Source organism: Falco cherrug, chromosome 5 (genome assembly GCF_023634085.1).
Source record: "Falco cherrug isolate bFalChe1 chromosome 5, bFalChe1.pri, whole genome shotgun sequence".
NCBI classification, from domain to species: domain Eukaryota; kingdom Metazoa; phylum Chordata; class Aves; order Falconiformes; family Falconidae; genus Falco; species Falco cherrug.
Genome location: NC_073701.1, coordinates 32092098 through 32110808, shown reverse-complemented (window position 1 = coordinate 32110808; position 18711 = coordinate 32092098). Strand labels below are relative to the sequence as shown.

At 43.1% G+C, this 18711-nt stretch overlaps 1 protein-coding gene across 3 annotated transcripts; it reads right to left on the bottom strand.

Annotated features, from left to right (window-relative positions):
* Positions 1-2817: 2817 nt before the first annotated feature.
* On the bottom strand, positions 2818-18495 carry TMEM263 (transmembrane protein 263). 3 transcript variants are annotated; one of them, XM_055710691.1, is made up of 5 exons: positions 18361-18495; positions 14926-14986; positions 13768-13887; positions 10000-10069; positions 2818-4848 (listed from the first exon to the last, which is right to left on the bottom strand). In XM_055710691.1, exons 4-5 carry the CDS (start codon positions 10061-10063, stop codon positions 4562-4564), a joined length of 351 nt encoding a protein of 116 aa, XP_055566666.1. In that variant the 5' UTR covers positions 10064-10069; positions 13768-13887; positions 14926-14986; positions 18361-18495; the 3' UTR covers positions 2818-4561. The 3 variants fall into 3 exon arrangements, with proteins under 3 accessions (XP_055566666.1, XP_055566667.1, XP_055566668.1); XM_055710692.1 differs by lacking the exon at positions 13768-13887; XM_055710693.1 differs by lacking the exons at positions 13768-13887; positions 14926-14986; positions 18361-18495 and adding an exon at positions 12535-12631.
* Positions 18496-18711: the final 216 nt, after the last annotated feature.

The window sequence follows — 18711 nt, the reverse complement described above, 5'->3', positions numbered from 1 at the left end:
ACTGCTACAGTGTGGCCCTAGTATGTTTATGTACAAACCATAATGCAAGGAAACTAAAAGACAACCTCCTTTACATTTCTGAGACTGTAAAACTTAATCTTTTTGTAAAAGGTTTGGGGCAGGAGGAAATACATTTATTGCTACTGTCTAGTTCTTAATTTCTAGCAAGGCTCAGGGAGAGAAAAGGTTAGGAAGAGACTCAAGTGAGTCACAAATGATTGTAGGAGAAAGGAAAAAGTCACACTTTTAGATTAGGTGTAACAAAACTCTAGTCTGTAAACCACTGGTGATTAAAAATGACAACCAGCTACGTAAACAGCTGCCACAGTTTCTAAATATATGGGTGACACTGCTTCTCAGATAACATCATACAGTAATTGTTGACAAGTGCTGGCTTTCAAAATAGTAACTATCTGACAGCATTTAAGTTCTCAGGGGATTTTATTTATTTTCATTTAGGGGCTGTGAATGATAATATAAAATAGTAGCATCATTGATGATCATCTCAATAGAATTAGGATCGTCAGTGATTCTAATTCTCAGAAAGACCTTCCTAAGCAACTATTCCATACATACTCCCTCTTGACAGCAGGAAAAAAAGTTACATACCCTCCTCACTCCAGGCCATTCTTCAAGGTCATTTTTAACAGACATTTTGGCAGCAAGTCCAGCGTTCCTTTTCTTCAAGAGAAGTTTTAAACTGCTGAGGAAAGCTGGTATTGAATTACTTGTTTAGAGGGTGGGCTGCAAGATGATGATTTTATATAGCCTGCCACATTATCCACTGCAAGCTTGGAAAGGGCTGGAAACATCTGGTTAGAGCAGTGCCAAGATTTCAGCAGCTGAAGGCCTTAAACTCACTGCCACACAGGCGAGTGCGGACGTGACAGCAGCTTGTGGGGGCAAACACTGCTCTCGTAGGAGCACGTGTGACTGTAGCAAGAATTCAAGAAGGCACACGTATCATCAGGCTGGCAAGAGTCAGGCTGTGTTACTAAGCCATGTCTTTGCTGACTCTTCAGAACACATTATTTTTTAAGAGGGAACTGGGAAGATAGCCATATTAAAAATTAACAGAAACTTGTCTTTGTCACTGTGACTGCTCTTCTCAGTGCTGAGCTGATCCAAAAGCATCCTTCCCCTCAGACGCAAGGGGGCATTTCAGCTCTCCGAAGCTATTCATAATACAATCTCTAATGCTGAACCACAGAACTGATCAGTGGTTGAGGATGAAAAGGAAACCGAGACATGGAACAGTGTTTTTGCTGAAAATTTAGTTTCAGCATTTCTACAGGTATCTGTTTTTAAAAGTTCCTGAAACAGCTTATTCCCATCACTTACAGTATTTCCAGTAGCAATGGTCAGAACAGGAAAGTGAGACATTTCCTTAATTGGGTCACAGCCCGAGCTATCACAAACTCATTTTCCATTCTGAGTGTTTCAATTTCTTCTCCTCCCCTTTCAACAACAAAAGCATAAGCAGAAAGACTCCTTTTCTCTACCAGCAGACTGAAATTCATTCAATCCTTCATTCGTTAAGTCTTCGTCTGGGACCTGTTTTTCTCTTCTTCACAGGATTCATTTATAATAAAACCCCAGGGAAGCTCCCAATTACCAAAACATTGTATTGCTGAAATCTGCTTCCTTGTCTCTTGCTTATTCACAGCGAATGTGAGCCAGTTTATACTGTTTACGTCTGGCACGTAAAAGCCCAGACCACCCTCTTGTTACTTAGTGAGCAGTCAGGCATACAAGTAGTCTTCATAAACATTTCCCCTTTTGAAATGGGGGCTGGGAAAGGGAGAGTAACATAAAACCACCGCAAAACCAACCGCAAGACACAAGAACAACCACACTCCCACTGCCAATTTCAGAGCCATATTCTATATGATCTTAACAGTGGGTATCCCCAAGCCTCAGTTCCCAGGAAAAAACAATTACTACAAGCAACTTTGTGTTGTGCCTATGCACAGCCTGCACAGCGAAGTTACAGTATTTGTTAATAGCTGGTTGGCGCTATTTAGATGCAGATAAAAGACACTCCAGGGCATGATACTGTCGCAAGATCTATACCTGTGTATGCTTTTCTCTGCAAATTAACTAAGGAAGCTCTCAATTGTCTGAAACGGCAACAATTTAATGTTTCACAAATGTCAGGACAGAATCAGAACAAGTTTTTAAGACGAAGCAAGTTTCCTAAGTGAATGGAAAATACACAGGGTATAGGACAAAGCTCTTCAAAAACTAAAACCATATGCCATGTTAAAGCGTTTCAGTTACAAGATTCAGAAGTAATAACTACAGGATATGTTAAGAACAAAACATAATGAAGTGTGGGCAGCTCTTTACAGATCTAACATGGCTTATCTCAGACCACACTTTACAGCAAGTTTCATAGTATAAAAATTAGAGAATGTAATAAAAAAAGGGGTATGACCAGTTCAGCATTTATGTTTTCAGAAAACAATTAGGAGGGGTTTGGTTGAGTGTCAGAAATACCACTGTGTTCCAAACAGGTGAGACTTAGGAGTTCAGTGGTAGCACTCTGAGGGTATGTCTACATTGGAAACCGCAAGGGAGCAGACAACACCAAGTTATTTGCTACAGCTAGACTGCCTCCTCTATCCAAGCTAGCTCATTTCTAGAGCTAACTGGTATCGTTAAAATACACTATATTCTGTGTGATTAGCTTTTGACTATAAAAACCAGTTAAAGTCTTCTATATGTTACATAAACTTACCTGATCATACCCTTGCAGTAGACTGGAGTTAAGCAGCTGGTTTATCTAGCAAAAGGAGCAGATGATGCTGTTTGTTGGGTTTTTGGTCTCCCCAGCACCCCAAGTCCCCATGCTTACAAATACCGTATTGCTAACATACAGTTAGTGATACCAAATAGTTGTTCCAGAGTGCAGTTGAAGTACCAATGGCTCAGAGAGACTAGGTGACTACTGTACCATAACTTACACATAATATACTTTCAACGCCCATGAAGATAAGACTTAAGTTTTAGACAAGTGACATGTTGATTATTTTTTTTTTAATTTCTAAAAAGCCTCCCTATGTATCTTTCTCATACAACCATAGCCACTGAAAAAGTAAGCTTACATGCTTATAAGTTCTCTGTAGGAACACAAGTTTTTAGAAAATACTGCATACACAACATTCACAGCCGCCTTCTATGGGCTTCCAAAGAGGTTGCTTATTTGTAAAGTCATTACACACACACACACACAAAAAGGATCACCACCAGCTTCAATTCTAAGGCAACCTCAAGCTATGTCCTTACAAGTGCATTTTTGCCTAACACACTGCAGAGGATCTACAGATGTTCCCATTTGAGGTGTGTCAACATTTGGAATCTGTCAGTATACAATTTACTTGGATGATGTTTCTTTCTCTCTTTTTTTTTTTTTAAGGCCTCACCTACCTTTTTTGGTTTGTTTTAAATAAAAGTATTGCATTTTACTCAAATCAAAATGCAAAGTATGAGAGAAAGATGTAGTGAAAAATTCCTTGCATTTGCTTAAACAGAGCAAGAAGCTAACCTGGCGCATCATGGAGTTGAGACAACAGCTTTGCTAGTTCTTCAGTGGTTTCCAATGACACAAAGGAATTTCTTTCAAGTCAAGACAGTTGTGCCAGATGACCACAAACATCAGCCTAGTTTCCACTAAGCCATCATTTTTTCTAGTGTCTACAGGAAGTTTATTAGCAGCAAGTTTTCACTTGCAGGAGAGAGATGCATATCATTAAATACACCTGAGATGGAGCAATCTTGTTTTCAGTAAAAATTGACAAGGTTTCAGACAGTGGAACTCGTAAAGAGAGTCTAAAGCTCATTCTGTGAACTGCACTGAAATAACAGGACAATTCTTTACCCAGCTTCCCCTAATAAAAAGATATTTTTTCTAATAAGGCATTAAGTTAGTTTACTCTTTAGGATCCCTTCTACCATGTTGTCCAGCTTTCTCACTTCTGTCTCCCACTCTCATTTCCAATTTCTGCACACCTCTAGTTCTATTTGCTCCAGTCTGCACTTGGCAGAATGAAGTCACCGATAGTTTACATGCTGCCTGTGAATACACGGGTTTGTAACCGAAACTATTTGGGTACATCCAACAATGCTGTTACACGGCTGAAGGATCCTTAGCAGGAGGATGTGGAAACCACTGAGAACAGTAAATGGCATCTTGTCACACTGATGGTATGGCGGACACTACCAAGTTTCTGTGTTCACATTTTAGTCCAGAACTGCAAAAGACTTACAGTAAATGAATATTCAGATATGTATTATCCCTTCAGATACGCTTACTCACATCTATAGTTATCAAGTGTAACATTTCACCAGATACAAAGCTTCAATCTAGGCTCTAATAAATCTTCATACGCTGTGCTAGCCAAGCTTCTTCTGTCCTTTTCAGATGAAATCCAAGTTACTTGCACAACTCTTTAGAAGATAGAGTGTCTAAGACACATGGCTTCTCATGGTCCAAATCTTAGCAGATTTTAATGCCACTGATGTAACATTCTGGAGAATCGAGTATGTCTCAGTTTTGGTTTTAGTCAGACTTATCCTTTTTCTTTCCTGTTAAAGGCACTTTACTTGCAACAGCAGATCCTACAGCTGTAACACCTCCAGCTACAGCAGAAACACTTCCTTTGACTAGCCCCACTCCCACTGAAGGCACAGATGTGACCGCTGTTTTGGTAATTTCAAAGCTTTTCCCTCCAATCCAAGCAACACCCCCAATCGTGGCACCAACAGCTCCCTTTGTGACACTGAAGAGGCCACCAGTCACACGAGAAAGCATGCCAGGCTGCTGCTGCGGGTGGTCTTTTAATGAACCTAAGGGAGGAAACAACAAGCAAATCAATTGTAGTGCTACGATTAAAGCATTTTCAAAAGACAAGTTGTTCATTTTCTAGTCTAACATCTGTCGCGCACAGTACACACCTACCTGGCAGGCTACTTTTTCTGGATGCTCATACACCACCGTAGTTGCAAATAAGAGAAGATACTTTGCTGCAGCAAGACACACCTCAATGCTGTTTTCTAAAACACAAGTCAATACAAAGCCTACAAAGGCACACAGCTCCCAGACGGTCTTACATGATAAACTACTGTCCTCTGTATGCATCACTACCTTCCCAGACTCTGTAAAGTCTCATGGCCAAATCAACCTCATTTCTGGACTTTATTAAGGTGGGAGGGGAGGTGGGGGCAGGAACAGGATGAATGACACACCCTCCTGTTCCCCTACATCATTATATTAAAAGTTAGCCCACAGAGGGGAGGCCCCCAAAAGCAACAGCACTACCTTACTGTTCAAATCTCTCAGGAAGGACTGGAAAAAGCTTCCTGGAAAAGCAGAGCCAAAGGTGTGGGGTTTTTAAAAAAAACCCCACTGTTCTTTGAAAAGAGCTCCCCTTGGCACAAGTTGCTTTTTTCCTTAGTAATTACTGTTTCAAAGATGTGTTTAAAGTGGTGTGTGGCAAGGGTCAGGAAAAAGGGAAAGGTTACAAACAAGCAATCACAGGAGTCCAAACAACCATCAGAAGGACAAAAACTGATGTCATCTCTTCACTGTATCACTTCCTTTCTTCACCATGAACACGAGTTTAATTTTCTGCCAAAAAGGCCTTTTCTGTAATTTGGATAGGGAAGGGGGTGGGGGGGAGGAAGGTCCAATGGCCAAATAAGCTCACCGAATGCCTAAAGCGGTCCCCAAAGGCATTAATAACAGCCAGAGTTACAGGCTCCCAACAGAAGTCCCAATATGACGTATAAAACCAAATCTCAAACCACAGGATTTCTGCATGTTATTGACCACATAAATATCTTTTTCTTTTTAATGTTATGTTTAACCTGCACTTTGCACAGTTTCTTGCTATATGATGTATAAGTCAATACTTATTCCGTATTTATGGTACAATTACATAGCCTCAAAATAACAGAAAATATTAAAAGCAATAAAAAGATTCCCAGAATTAGCCACTTAGCCTTTCAATAGTTTAGTAATTACTTCGTATTTCTAAATGTAGGCTTCAAAATCCTAGAGATACATGCATCTTGCCTCTAATGGAAATTAAGACTGCAACTCCACACCCCACTACTGCATAAGCATCATCTAGTCTTTAAAGAAGATACAGAAAGATGAAACATTATGTTAACGTCATATTTAAGCACACAAAGAAAATCTCACCTACTGTACCTATAAACCAGTAGCCCTGACATGTTTGTCTGCAAAGTGTTTTCAATGTGAACCTTTAGAAATCTCTGGTCTTCACAACAATGCTGTACAGGTAAGCATTTTTCAGCTTCTGTCTTGTCAATTCCTCACCAACCCCAAACACTATTTAAAAAAAAAAATAATCAGAGAGAACCATGGCAAGAGACAGCCAGTTAACACAAGTAGGGTGTGAGTTCCACAGTCTTTTGTATTTTCTAGCTACACGTAGATTTTATGTAGGATTTAACAGAAATATTTCCCTTTCTTAGGGAAAAACAACGGGGGGGAACTGAGAAAATAGCAAGTGGAATGACAGGGGCCAGAGCTAGGGAAGAAGCAAATATGACAAAAAAAAAAAAAAAAAAAAGAGGTGAGTGCTTGGAAGAGGATGAGTCTAGAGAGGCAGGGGAAAAGAAAAAATCAGATCTAGATCCATCAGAAACCTCTATCCAGCCCCTGTCAGTGCATTCACTCTGCACTGTGACGTGCCTTAGAGACAAACCAGCAAAACAGTCTCCGGCAGTCTCTCCAGTGCCCTGACTGCTCACGACAACTACTCGGAGGACAGCTTCCAAGAGTCACCTCCCAGCACTCATCGACTACAAGACAAAAACGAGGGGGAACAACTTCCCATGCACCTCCAAGGATTCTGTGGTAATGCCAGGACTGACCCAGGACTCAGAATTCATTAAAGCAGCATGAAGTTTGGTGTTCCTATAGTGTGTGCCTGGAATTATTAAAACAAAAGATGCCACCTAAATGAGAGAAATTCTTACAAGTTTGACAAAAAGGAAAAAAACCCAACCAAACGTACAGAGGAACAGTGCAGCTCAAGGCAGCAAAAAACAGTAAAAATGCTTCCAGCTTACACTAGTATCTCTTATTTAAGAAACTGATGTACGTAACAGAAAGGGCCATGGAAACTAGAAGCAAATGACAGCCTTCTGCTTCAAGCCAGTAACACCCTTGCTGCTTCATTCTAGGCCAGCAGCTTTCAACCTAGACACCTCTAGCAAAAATACATTGCCAACACAAGCACACAGAGATCAGAATTTCTATTTACATACAGAAAGCCTTTAAAGAATCACACTTAGAGAGGAGTATATAGAGCCTGGTATAAAATCCACAGTCCAGGTGTTATTCATTAGAGGATTCCTGTGACCAGACTTGTAAAAAAATTGGTCAGAAAGTGCTTTGTTTCCATCTAACCACATCACTGTCATCAGGGTGAATGTGAGTGAAGCTTTACCACACTGAATTTTTAAGAACTGATTTCAGTGAATCAGACCTGACGTTAGCGAGAAAGGACCCATCGTAGCTAACTTAAAAAGAGAGAAGCAAACAAAAGTTACCTTGACGCACTTTTCCTCACATTACTTCAGGTAGCCAATCCCTTGGCATTATCTACTCTGTTTCAGAAGTGTAAATACTGACTGTGATTTGGTGCCTTAATAACTTCTGGTGATGGCTGACAAATTCTCATTTAATTCTTGTTGGCATTGTTTCATGAGACCTAGTAAATGCCCACAGCTGCAAAGTTTTTATTGCCAGTTGATTTCTATTCTAGGATTCGTATTCCTGGTCCCTTTGTTTCTAACCAGCATGAGGAAGGTAATACAGATAATTCCTAGATCTAGGGAGAAAATGATACAAGTTCCCTATTTAGGGGTTGGCTCTACTATGCTACCTTGCAGCCAGCTTCCTGCTGAAAAAAGTCCAACCGTGAACAAGAGTTTGAATGAACACAGGTTGCAAAGGTTGGCGCCACTAGCAAAACAGAAAACAACACATTAGAATAGCACTACTCATAGCAGGCGTGAGCACAAAAGCTGCTTCTACATATGTATTTCTTTAAAGCCTTTGGGCACCAAGCTCGTTAAGTGTGATTTGGATGAACGGGAACTATATCTTTACGAAAAACTGCAAATTTGTTTTGGAATTGAGCCTTTCCTCTAAGGATTTTTTTTGGCAGCCCATTCAGAGAGCCAGTCTTCTTGCCAACATTGAACTGGTAGCCTTCCATCCGCATTTGGCCATCTTTCTATGATGGTGTAAGCCTATCGCATATGAAGGCCTTGCATGACATGTTCTTCAAGGGTATTCCAAAATTTTAACTGAACTCACAGGGCTTGAAGAGTGCACATTGAAACCTCATCAAAAGGAGAAAGCCTCTTCAAGGACAGAGTGTCCGTTAAGACAAGCTGTGTTTCATTCTACTCCAACTACGCTAACTTTCTCCATCTATTTAGACTTCATATTCAAACTGGTTATTGTCATACTAAAAGAAGATACTGTGCAGAAGAAGATCAGCCTTAATTGCTCTCAAATTTTAAATAAAACTTTGCAATACCTAGTGATTATCAGACTCTGCTGTTATGTTCTGTATCTAGACACCCTACTGAATATTCCAGAAAGATAGAAAATGCCCACTTTTTCACTGCCTTCCTCAAGAATCAGTTGTAATTTACATGTCAGACCACTGTTCATTTTCTATATGTGAGGTTTAACACATAAAACACAAGTCAATATTTAAGGAGCAGAAAAAAAAAAAAGCCCCTTAAAAATTAGACTTGACGATAACACACATTAGGGCATAGTTTCCAACCTGGCATCTGCTTTCAGAAATGCTTCTGGGATCTTGACAACCCCATGAGAGCTTAGAAAGAAAGGTTTTTGTCCTCACACCATGATACTGTAACAAGCTCAAGTACAGGACAGCTTAAGAACCACTGTGTCACCAAAATCTATTTCTCCCTTTCCTCTCATCTTGCTGTAATTGCGTTTCCTTTCTAATAGTTGTTAAGAATAGAGTGAGCTATTACCACTTCAATCCCTTCTGCTACAGTTAGCAGGTAACACTGCTGTTCAAATGAAGCGAATTGTTCAGTTACACAACACATAAAGGCTGACGAAAAAAACCAAACTGACAAACACACTGAGCTTAAAGGGCCATTATAAATTGAAGAGCAACGACCCAAGAGGAATTGGGACTCACCAACCTCTACATCCAACACATTTGGTCTTAAAGCAAGAGAAGACAGAACACAGACAATCTATATGCCAGGAATGGCTTTTGATCTAGTATGCTTCTAGTCTTGTTATGCAGACAGGACTCTTCACAGTCTCATCGTTCCACAGCCTGGAAGGGAACTCTGCACATTTGCAACTGCATCTTGTTTGCAGAGCTAATAACCAATTTAGGATACATTTTGTTCAGGAGAGCAAGATGCCACTGTATTAATGAAGTCAAGTGTGTGTTTGTTTTCACAAAACCATGTGATTAAGTCAACAGTTTGAACCACAGATAATTGTATGATGGAAAAGGGCCTCCAAAAGTAGTATTTAAAAAATATTTGGAACTTTTTTACATCTTGTTCAAAAGTTACAGGGACCATGAACTCCGCAAGGTGTCCAGAAGCGAAGCTGGGCTCTTTCCATCTCACAGAACAAACAGCAGAAGTAACTACCCATTAGACCAATTCACACCTCTGGAAACTGATCTGCAAAGTATGTACTTCAGTATTTGCCCATCTTCTCTGTAATTTATCAGTTATTTACTGAGTTATGTTCCACGGCCTTATTGTAATCAGGATAATGCAGATGTGAACAATAATCAAGGCCCGTTCCATCCCAGGGTTGGCTTGCTTACTGTTACTTAAATGAAAGTTAAGGCGTTCAGCTTGCAGATCCATTTTTTTTTTTAGAGAGAACTGAACTTCTGATTAATTTCTGCGACTTTACTTTGTATTGTAAAAACCAATACATACCTTCTGGTGGTTCATCATGAAGGTATGATGGGACTTCCTGCTGATTTTTGTCCGTTTGATTCATTATTGCCTGAAAGAGAAATTCACATATGCTATACATCTTTTCTGGCAAAGCATAAATTAATTCATGAATCCAAAATTCACTTAGTTTAAGTTCCACATAACAGGAGCTTCTTTTTCATTACCAGATAAGCCAGCAGCTCCTGCCAAACTGCTGCTCTTTTTATTATCTGACTGTGCTTTTGCATTCTTCAGCCAGACTCAATACTTGAAAAAGGACCCCTCCACCAGCCCAGCAGGCTTGGTGAGAGCTGCCACCCCACACCAAGTGCATCTAAAAAGCTATCAGGAAGAAAACCAGTATGAAAAACAAAACAGCCACTGCCATACAACAGTTTGTGTTTAAGTACTAAAAAAGAAAGGCCTAGTGGTCATAGAGGTGGTGGGCACTAGAAAAACAACAGCAGCATGCCTATAAGGTATGTTAGTACCTGGAAAGCAGTAGTTTAAAGAAGGAAGTCCTTGCAGCAGAATTTAAACAAATGCCATGAAAACAACATAAAAGAATTGTAACCAAAATAGTCAATTTATCTTATAGCTGTATTGCATACACAGGGTGGTGACAGCAGCAGAACTAGACTGGTTTAACTCTACACAAACGTTCCAATGAAAACAGTTCAGAAAGAAGATTTCTTTACACCAGAAGTCGTTTCTTAGAACAGTTCTAGAACAGCAGTCCCTGACAGTGAGGGGAAGAAGCACAGAAGAAAGTGCAAATCAGCAGCTCTGCTTACTGCATCTTCCTTTCAGAGGGGAAGAAAGCAGTATCTAGTCCAGGTTTCCCTCCCGCTTTCCTCCCCCATCAAAGTGTGCCTTGCTGTTAAGTCCTGCCTCCTCCCCCGAGCCCTCCTGCCAATCCTGCTTTCCCTCCCCAGCTGGCACCAAGGTCAGGAAAAGGAGAAAGAAAAACAAGTTGCATTATGCCACTCAGCATCCTTCTATCTTCCTGCCAGTGACCTCTTAGCTCCCTTTTCCCTGTGTAAGCCTTTAAAAAAAAAATGTTATTTCTTCCAGGAGTCGCCGACCACCACAAAAGTAATTCCAGCCTCTCTTGCCATGGCCAGATCTCTCTGTACATCCTCTGGGAGAGAAAGCAGAGGCTGGGATCTGAAGAAAGGATAAGGAGACAGAAGCAGAACTTGAGGGTGGGAAGACTCACCTGGAAAACAGCAGCTAACACCCTCACAGTGTAATTACAAAGTCAAAACACTGCAGTAAAAAACAGCACCCACATGCTAAATGATAGATTTTTGGATGAGAAGCAAGCCTAAATTGAACATTTAGGAGTCCTCACAATCAGCACTAAAGGTATCAGTTCATGACTCAGAAAACACGTGTACCTTTACAGAAGAAAGGTACCTTTACTGGAAAGCAAGCAAAAAACCTACCACCATGATGGCTGATTTGATGGCAATGCTGAACAAGTACCTCTCAAAAGCCTGAAACGCAAGTGGGGAAGCTAAGAAATAGGAAAGTGAGTAGCAACAAACACATCCGGACGGAAGACTAAATACATAAGGGCTAAGGCACAAATTGAAAAAGTTTCATTACAGAATTTCTTGTTCTTTTATTAATTCACAAATCAGTAAGTCATTAAAAAAAAAAAGCCTGACCGATCACAGGGAGCAACCAAGGGCTATCAGGTTCTGAGAAAGGACCCAATTCAAGTACTTCTTTGCATTCATCTAAAGCAAGCTGGAAGAAATACAAGGATTTCATCCTCACTGTATTGTTACATGTAGGTTGTTGCTTTTTTCCAACTTGAAACAAACATATAAAGCACCCTGAGAAGCCAGATGCCGTAAGAAACTGACAGGCCTGACATTATTTGATCAAAACATCTGTACAAAGATGAAGCAACTATGTTTCTACTTCACATGTGGCTATTTTGTTTGTTAAGATGATTACTCTTCAGGAATTTGGAAGTTTTGAGGTTTTTTAGAACCTTCCCTAATGCAGCAAATAAAGTAAAATAAGTCACAACCTAGCAAGCCTTACTTCAAAGGAATAAAAAAAGTGACCAAAACAGTTTTAAAGCAGACTCAAGGGAGACACAAATGAGTTAAGCCAGAGAATTTATTTTTTTTTTTAATAAAGAACTACCTCTGCTAATATATTTATATCTAGCCAACATGTAACTCTCATAAGAAACCCAGATGAAATTGCTTGTTTGAGCTTCAAAAAGTTTCTGTCAACAATTCCTCATAAGAGGCTCAGAGAAGCTATTTAATCTTATGAAGAAAGGAAAAAAAACACTCTCAGGGATTATCAACAACTTTAGAGGAGAGTTGGGAATAAGTTACCAGTTTTGAACATGGCAGAATGCTAGAAAGTGTCACAAGGCTCCACACAAGTTTTAGTATTTTCTGCTGTTAAGAAGGTATTGGACACAGCAGCACTGACAGCAGATACAGCCCTGAAGTACCAAGGATCTGTTGTGCTAGTCATCATACAAGTATTTAATTAAGATAAGACCTGTCCAAAGAGTCAGACCAGCAAATGGCGCAGGTAAAAGATGATTTCATAACTCTCCACAATCAAGTTTAGGCCACCGTCAGATTTGCTTGCTGTTCCTGCAAAACTAAATGAGCAAAGCAATGTATTGGCAGGGGAGTTTCACAGCAAAGTTTTAGTTTATTGATAAAGTGTTAAAAAAAGCATATAAAATCACAGCACTGCATTAGAAGAAGTAATAATACTAAGCATTCACTCCATTGCTATGTTCCCTAGAACCTCAAGGTTACTTAATTCTTGACCCCAAGCTACTTTCTAAAAGGCAGATAGGAATGTTACACAACGCATCGCTCACATGCAATGATTTAACACAACCGCAACTCCTTTTAAACCACAGAAATACTTCACTCTCCTATAACTACATGGACCACAGCAGTCCATCTTCTACAGCCCAGGCACTGGTAACCTGCTGCTATCAGACCCCAGAAGCCAAGGGAGTACTACACAGGCCTGAATGGAGCAGCTAAGGGAAATAAGTTACTGTCGCAGGGCTGAATTTGTTCTACACAGATGGGAGCTTTCAGGGGTCCACAGATCAGAAAGCTGAAAACTACTGTATGAGGTCTGGCTCTACAGGTGCCTGGAAGCACTCCGGGCATGCTGCAAGAGATGTGCCTAACCAGCTTATGCTAGATTTTACTCACTGTCCTCCCACTACATCAGTGCAAGTGTAAACAGCATCACATCACAGTCAGAAAAGGCTCAAAGCTTGACCCGAAACAGAACTGGGCACACAAGAGCTCACAAAGAGCAATTCAAGTCCTTTTGTTTCTCTGTACAAGCTCTCCAGTGCATCACAGAATCAAGACTGAGATCCAACAAAGGACTTCAGCAGAAAATTTTCAGCTATCTAGGTTACAGCCTGCATCACGCATCCTTGTATTTAACTTAACACATCAGGAGACTTAAAAGCCTCTGAAAAGTGATCCAAAAATCCTGTGAGCTACACAAAGTGTAGCATATCTGGTGAATAGAAAATACTATGCACAGGAGCAAGTTTTAAACCTGGCTCCCCTCCAGAGATTTGAGGTGAGTATCTCTCTATTGACTGGAGGTCAAAGGCCTGGAATAACTACTCGGTGGCAGATGACTTCATCCAGTTTTCAGACGAAGAGGGCAGGAATATAATTTTCTTCAAAAACTGTAGTTAGAAAAGCAGAAATTATGCAATTCCATCAAGGTGAAAGCACTCACCTACAGTTCAGTGCCTCCTTTGTCTATTAAGGTCCAAGCTCGTATGTCCCAGTTTGCAAAAGGCCTCCTGGACACCAGACTGCAGCGTATCCTAAGGAAGGTTTGTCTTCACGCTCCTTGCTAAAGGTGTGTCCCCACAAAGAAGAAGAAAGCAAAAATCATGAGACCCAACAGAGATTAAAACTCTGCTAATACCTAAGGCACCAATCTGGAGGTGCAAGGATGAGACTTTTGTGCAGAGAATTAGGTCATTCAGGCATAGTACTGATTAAGGAACTTTAGAAACTTAAGTTGGAATCAGCAGATTCAAAGTCCCTTATGCACTGACCCATTAGTCACAATTATTGCTGGTACTGCAAGCACATGCAACAAGGCAAAGATTTATCAGAAGCCTGAACTTTGGGACTTTTCTGATAGGTTTTTCAGAGTTTTCTTCAAAGTATGCTTGACTGGCTAAAGAAAAGGGAAGAAGCAAGCAAACAAATAGTCTTCCTTTGGCATTTTCATCCTGTGATGCCAAATTCACAGTGTCTTGTGTCACTGGGGAAAAGCTTCCAGCTTCAACACCTGCAGTAAAAGATCACATGAAATGAGGTAGGATCTCTATGAGTCCTGGGCAGAACGCATACAGATATTCACAAAGCAGACATCTAGCCCATCAGTGGCACTCTCCCGTTTCCTTCTTCATCTCTGCAGATGAATATGCAAGTTTTGTGTTTTGTTTAAGGAGTGGAAGCAAACCCAGATCTTAAAGGATATTTCAAACAGGGACACATGTAAACTACTTTGGGTTTTTTTTTCCTTATGTGCTTACAAGGGTGCTAGTCATTCAAGAAATAAGGGGTAACTTCTCATCTTTTTTAAGAATGCATTAAAATACGTATCAACCTTCATACTAAAAAAATGTCAATTTCAATTGGTTTTAAAGAAGAAAACACACTTCCATACTGTCAGAATATGAAATATGTAAGAAGCTTCAAAGTTTCATATCATTATAAAGAAAGAAGTGGTTTAGAAGAGGATTTTTAATTCAAGAGCCATTTATGAAACACTAACACCGTTATAGGACCCTCAATGAAAGCGCTAGAAAGCTCTGGAGGTAACGGTACAGCCACACATACATTCATAACAGAACTGATAAGAAGAAAACTTTCTCACCAAATATATTCCTTTGTGAAGGCTTCAGTTAGTTGTTTCCACAAAAGTATTCTGCATACACCTACAAGAAAAGTAGGTTAGTGACATCTTATGGAACAGCGCTGCCGTCACATACCTGCCATGGGTGTATAGAGAGAATCATAAATAAAAAACCCTACAACAGAGGAAAAGCACAGTCAGCATGGCCTTAAGACATCGACATTTTATGATATTTATCTCACCAAAACACTGATTTCTTCTGTATTCTTGGGCAACGAAGTAATTTTAATTGCTCCATACACTGTCACGAGGATTACTACAAAGTGTGGTAATCCATATTTAGACATGGCCTTTCCTTAACAAGTCTGTAGTTCTTAGACAACAATTTGTGTAAAATTCTAGCTTTCCATTGAGAAGTGGGCTCTAACCATTACAGATGCATGTGCAACTTCCCAAGCTTCAGATGATGCTCTTGATTTCTTCCTGACTTCACAGACAAAAAGCCCTACTGTTTCAGCACAGCAAACCTGGCCCAAGCAGCAGCCAGTAAAAACTGGCGAGTTTCAATGCCACTACTCAGATATTTGCAGGCAGCAATGAAACTACCCAAGGATGGGGCCAATTTCAGTTGGCAGCATAACACTGCTCCAGAAGACTGCTGCAGCAGCAGACAGTGCTGGAACTATTCACCTGACAGAAGTGCAAACAAACCAGTCACCTCATCTTAGTCCACCATGAAAAAATTATCTTCCTTCTGCCCGCTAGCTAAGCTGTTAGAAAGCTTGGCTACAGAGCTGACTGAAAACAAAACAGCTCTTGCCACATGCACAGCTCTCCTTCCCCTCTTTCAGTGGCTGCAGCAGGTTTCAAAGTGAACCTGACATCTTTCACGTACACAAAAAAATATTTTTATGGATGATACTTTAAGAAATAAGTTTTGGGAAGAGTAACAGTGCTTTTACTCTCCAAATTAAATAAGGAAAAAAATATGGAGCCAAAAAGGTAATCCCACCCATGGCTGCTCTTCAGGGTAGTGCTTCAAGCTGCACAAACGACTCCTGACTATTAGCTCCCTGCTTTATGCCTTGGATTAGGGCTGGTAACATGTTACGGGCAAGAGTGCTCAGTGCTGTTAGTTCTCTTAGACATAACCGAGCTTCAGCAAGAAGAAAGAGTCAATGCTAACAGCGTTAAAAAAACAAATCCAGGCACGTAGAAAGCATGTAGCTAAAAACCAAAAGCATAGCTGACATTTCAACAAGCCTTCTGTTTAAAAGCCAAGTTTGAAAATTCAGACTTATATACAAAGCAAGACTGCCTTGGAAGCAAACATGCCTTTTTCACAGGGAAAAAAAGACACAGGTTTCAGAGGAAGACTACAAAAAGTTGATCAGAAGTTTCCAAGCGTGAACCACAGCTCACTTGTAAACCTATAGCAAGATGGGCTACAAGCCCCTGCCAAAAAAAAGATGCCAAGTCTGACCTAAGAAACATAAACAATCTCACAGCATGCAGGGTTCAGCACACAGCTGGGAAGGTAATACGATATATCTGTATTAAAACAAAAAAGGAAGCATATTTCCTGCAAAAAGAAAACCCTTAACTCTGTCCAGGACATTACAACATCATTATCTGCCTACAAGGGAATCCACCGTATCTCCATTACCCTCAACTAAAGTATGGATCAGGCTCCAGAAGAGGCTCTAGGGAACACCTGATGTTGTCACTCAAGTCTTCTCCGAAGCAAGGATTCACAAGATACCAAATCAAAGACAGAGGAACCCAGATTCCCCTTTTCTAGTCCTCCAAAACCGGTTTCTGGAAATTAAATGGTAAATTCCAGCAGGGCACAGGGCACAGCTTCAGAAAGGCCACGGAAGCTCCGTTTTACCAGTCTGGTCATCCTCTGTCTCCTGCTAGCTCAGCTTTCTAAGGCAGAGACGTCCCCATTCCTTGTAATGCCTTCCCAATGCCCAAGCTCTACACTCACCTCAGCTCTCCCAGGAGACCTACAAAGACAAAACTTGCAATGCCTAACAGCCAGCACGATAAAGCAGCTGCTGAATGCCCTTGCCACCCCTGCTAACGAAATAAACAACTTTCTCTGTGGCATCCACCACCTGTTTGCTGCCTCCTGCCCAACATTTAGACCCGTTCACCTGCTGGACAAGGACCACCTTTCGGTTTGCGCTTTTGTGACACAGTCCGTTTCTATCCTGAGGAGGCAACACCAACTTTACTGAATGTTTAACCACAGCAAAACACAAAGCTTTGAACAAGAAAAAGCCTGGAGAGCATTTACTGAGCAGTCTTAAAATTGATGCGCATACAAAACGGTACTGGTACACTAAATTAGGCTATCTCGTATGTACCTTTCCAGTTATACAGAGACACGCTGCCTGAAGCAACGCTCTGGACACACTGAAGCAGGCTATGCGCGCTTGGTATTTATCTTCCTTACAGGGCGACATCCTGGTTAAACGAGCAGAAGGAAGCATTTAATTGCATCCACAAAGGCTGCCCATGAGCTTCCCCCAATGACCAGAACAAGCTGTATGGCTAAATTAACTTGCATTTATTTTCAGGCCACACCACGTAAATGCTTAGGCTAGGAGAATGCAGAAAGCTAAGCTGCTCCCGAGAAATTACAAAAAAGCCTCTTCAGATCCTACTCCATCAAGCTGGACTTGAGAGGATGAAATAAAGAGCAGGGTGCTACAGGAAACAACAGTACACAGCGAAGTTTAAAAAGAAGGAAAGAAAAACCCGGAACAAAGCTGCTCCCGGCACAGAGAAGTTCACGGGGGAGAGCAGAGCAGGCAGGAGCGCGGCTGCCCCGCTGCCCGCCCAGGTACGCGGGGGCGCCCGGCCGGAGGGGGGCGGGGGGGGGCAGCGGGGCAGGACGCGGCGGCCACCCCGGCTCCGGCCCCGGTCCCGAGGAGGCGCCGGTCCCGGCCTGTCGAGGCCCCGCACCCCGCTCGCAGGGCGGCCCACGTCCCCGCAGCCCCCGCCACGTCCGCCCCCGGCAGCTACCCGCCTCCCGGCAGCGACCCCCGGCCGCGGGCGCCGCCGGGCACCTCAGCGCAGGGCGGCGGCACTGACGTGGCAGCCCAGGCCGCGGCGAAGCCGCTACAGCCGGCGCGGTCCTCCCCGCTGCCCGCCTGCCTCCCGCCCCCCCGGTGCCGCGGCAGGAAGCACAAAGGCGGGCGGGCGGGCGGCCGGAGCGCCGGGGGCAGGTGGCGGCGGCCCCGCTTCCCCGGGCCCGCCTCTCCCACCGGCGGCTCCGCCGGGGCGCGCCGGGTCCCCTCCCGCCTCATCCCCCAGAAGTTTCCCTGCTGCCGCGAGAGAGCAGGGGCAGGCGGGAAGGACGCGCAGGCGGCCGCACGCCCGCCGGGCTCCCGGCTAACGGCGGAGCGGGGCCAGGGCGGCGGCGGCCGCCGCGCAGCCCTCACTCACCGCGCGGCGCACACACCGGGCTCGGCTCCGCCGCAGACTTTACTCCTCCGCCTTTCCCCGCTGCCGACGTGGCGCCCGCCGCCGCCCGCCCCGTCGGCGCCCGCAGACCCCGCCCCAGCGCCCGGCGCGGCGCGGCCCCCTCGGCGGCCCGGGGGCGCGCAGGCGCCGCCGCTGCCGCCCCCTTCCCGCCCCGCGGCGCGCCCCCCGCCCCGGGCTCCCCCGCTGGCCACACGCGGCCCTGCGGGCCGCCCTCGGAGGGACCGGCCGCCCCTCCGGGCCCGCGCAGGCCCCAGCCCGACCCTCGTGGCCCCCACCGGCCCGCGGCCACCCCGCTGCCCCGGGGAAGGGGGC

Excerpts from the sequence above, each read along its gene's own strand:
- TMEM263 (XM_055710691.1), bottom strand. The coding sequence starts at position 10,063 with ATGAATCAAACGGACAAAAATCAGCAGGAAGTCCCATCATACCTTCAT. Across the intron at positions 4,849-9,999 it reads TCATGATGAACCACCAGAAG|GTTCATTAAAAGACCACCCG; the intron begins GTATGTATTGGT and ends TTCCTCCCTTAG.